The sequence below is a fragment of the Sinocyclocheilus anshuiensis genome, unplaced genomic scaffold (assembly GCF_001515605.1).
Source record: "Sinocyclocheilus anshuiensis isolate Anshui unplaced genomic scaffold, SAMN03320099.WGS_v1.1 scaffold3358, whole genome shotgun sequence".
NCBI lineage: Eukaryota > Metazoa > Chordata > Actinopteri > Cypriniformes > Cyprinidae > Sinocyclocheilus > Sinocyclocheilus anshuiensis.
This window is the reverse complement of record NW_015540845.1, coordinates 39,349-42,465: the sequence shown is the minus strand read 5'-3', so window position 1 is coordinate 42,465 and position 3,117 is coordinate 39,349. Positions and strand designations below refer to the sequence as shown.

The following is a 3,117-nucleotide window of genomic DNA, read 5'->3' as shown; positions in this document are numbered from 1 at the left end:
TTCAAATACGTTGCATTCAAATGTGGATTTTTATTTTAAATTCGACGAATATTCGAAATTCGAAAAAAATTTTGGCAGCCCTATGAGTGAGTGAGTGAGTGTGTGCGCGCGCGCATGCGTGCGTGCGTGTGTGTGAGTGTGTGTGTGTGTGTGTATAGTGTGTGTGTGTGTGAGTGAGTGTGTGTGTGAGTGTGTGTGTGTGTGTGTGTGTGTGTGTGAGAGAGTGTGAGTGTGTGTGATGTTCAGATCCTCCAGATGATGCCTTTTATGGACATACTCTGTTTAGCTTCACTAATACTCAGGCTCATTACGGCAGGATTTATGAAGTGGCAAGACATTCATCCTCACGGTTACACATCCATCATAGACACTCCACACACACGTGAGGGCTGCTCGGGTACTGCAGAAAGTGTAATCACACATGCCTCAGTCTAAACACCCATGTTTAAGGGTTTGACACAAAATGTCTTTTGCTCACCAACACTGCATTTATTTGATACATTTTATTTTTCAGGATTCACAGATGAATATGAAGTTAAAAAGAACAGCATTTTCTGTAATCTTTTGTAACATTATAAATGTTTTTACTGTCACTTTTGAGCAAAAAAAATGTCTTTAAAAAAAAAAACCTTACTCCAACATTTTCAATGGTAGTGTATAGGGATGCACCGATACAGATACTGGTCTCCTGTACTCGTACTCGTTAAAATGCCCCGATACCAAACGCCGATACCACACAGCATGTGATAAGCTCCATATTCAGACAAAGAAACACCAACAACAGACAGCAGAAAGGAGTTAAGGATGTCTACTACAAAGTATATGTATGCAATGAATATAACGTTACACATTCAGTATTAACTCTTGTATAGCTGATGTGTGCGAGCTGATAAACAAAGCACGCTGAGTGGATTGAGGAGAGAGACTCTCTAAATATACTAAATATAAATATACTTCTGTTGTGTGATCTTTGATGTTCACTCACTCAGCACACGCATGTATCTATTTGATAAATGAAGTTAACTAACTAACATTATACATACTCTTTTGGTTTCTGTACCCAATATTTAAAAAATTTACAAATGCAATGAAAATATTGGTATCGGTACTCGGTATCGGCAAGTACCAAAAATAAAAGTATCGGTATCGAGCGAGTACTGGAAAAAGTGGTATCGGTGCATCCCTAGTAGTGTATCACGGTTTCCACAGAAATATTGTGCAGCACAACTGTTTTCAACATTGATAATAATCAGAAATGTTTCTCGAGCAGCAGATCAGCATATTAGAATGATTTCTGAAGATCATGTGACACTGAAGACTGGAGTAATGATGCTGAAAATACAGCTCTGATCACAGAAATACATTACAGTTTAACAGAGATTCACACAGAAAACAGCCGTTTTAGATTCTAATAATATTTCACTGTTTTAAAAATAAATGTAGCATTGCTGAGCTGAAGAGACTTCTTTCAGAAACATTAAATCATCTTAATTATTCCAAACTTTGACCAGTAGTGTGTATCTGCTAAAAGTGAAATCTATCAACTAGCATACTGTATTCAACAGAGGAGAGTACAGTGCTTGGCAATGATGCTAAAACATTAAATCAATCAAAATATCACCTCTCAATCACTGCAGTGTTTCTAGGCCCCAAAGCAGAAACTCAGTGAACGCCCGGTTAAACGGCAAGATTAGACTGAAACAGGAAAAGAAGTCGTGGGAGATGAGACTGAGATGCATGTGTTGATGTCAGCTGGAGCCCAGCACGGGTCAGGGGTCAGGGGTCAGGGGTCAGAGAAACACAGCAGCAGTGTGAGGAGATGAGTGTTTATAGACACACCACGAGAGCCTGTGGATTTACCTCAATAATGGCTGACAAGATGTCTTCAGCCTCCTGGAGCCTGACAGAAGACACAGCAGAGCCACACAAGAGCTCCTACAGAAGAGAAAGAACACTGTCCTGGCCATGTGTGCAGCCCGAGAAAGATAGAAAGACAGAACAACTAACCCTCCATTAATACAGCAGCAGGATCCAATCTGAGTCTGTCATCAAAATAAAGAAGTACACTGCTGTTCAGCTGATCACGTCACATATGACTGATATAGAATCGCTTTTTATTTCTCCTCTTTCCCACTACTTGTGTCACTTCTGTTTCAGTTTTTATGACCATTTCTTACTATGTGTCAGTAAGTTGTTGTTTAGCATGTGTGTTTGGCTCAGTGTTATTTTTAGGATTACTGATAAACTACTGTCGTTTGATTTGTATTATTTGTTATTTATTTTTATTTTAATTGCATTATGTCTGAATTTATTATGTCTGTATAGGTCTTTTATTAAGTTTTAGTTTTATTTAAAGAAGCAAATAAAGTATAACTCGGATAAAGAAGATAATGCATCGTGTGGCCAGTTCTGCTATAGACGCGCTGCTGACGCGCCTCGAACACTTCCGCTCAGTTACCATGACAACAGCGGGCGTCCGGTTTCCGAGCAACAGGAGGAGCGCGTTCCGTTCAGCGGAGCCCACTGATCTATAATAGACAACATTATATAGATATTATATATAGATTATATAGATCCGTGTTTGTCCGGTAGCGCTGCTCGTAAAGCACTCATGGATTCCGCCTCTTCACCTGCTCTGAAAACAGACGCTCGTCTGAAGCTGAAAGTCGAACACAAACAGAAAAACGTGTTTGTAACGCAGCTGGAGGAGCACAGGTAACGTTACAGCGGTTCGTGTTACTCTAGGACGACAGGGAGCCTGTTCACCTTCACTGACGCTTGCGCTTCTTTGCTGTTTTCGTCACGACAGAGAGCAGATCGAGGAGCACATACAGCACATCCCGGTGATAGCGCAGGTGAGAGCTTGAGCGTCAACACTCTCAGGTGTGTGGGTTACCTGCGCGGTGTCTCTAATGCTGTGCTGAATGTGCTGCAGTCCTCCAGCAGGATCCTGGACACCGGCGTCCACACGCTGCAGACCACACTAGTCCTGAAGAAGCGCGCAGAGGTGGACGCACTGAACACACAGCTGATGGACACACGGCAGGAGGTTCAGGGGAGCATGAAGATCCTCCAGCAGAGACGAGCCGAGCTCCAGCAGAGACACACGGAGGTGAG

General features: G+C 42.0%; 1 protein-coding gene across 1 annotated transcript in view; it reads left to right on the top strand.

The window, feature by feature from the left end:
* The first annotated feature begins 2,483 nt into the window (after window positions 1-2,483).
* The window catches only part of ccdc197 (coiled-coil domain containing 197), a 9,442-nt gene continuing 8,808 nt past the window's right edge, over window positions 2,484-3,117 (top strand). The window contains exons 1-3 of the mRNA XM_016484991.1: window positions 2,484-2,715; window positions 2,810-2,855; window positions 2,936-3,112. Coding sequence (XP_016340477.1) covers window positions 2,612-2,715; window positions 2,810-2,855; window positions 2,936-3,112 — 327 coding nt within the window. The 5' untranslated portion in view covers window positions 2,484-2,611. The remainder of the gene's footprint in view (window positions 2,716-2,809; window positions 2,856-2,935; window positions 3,113-3,117) is intronic.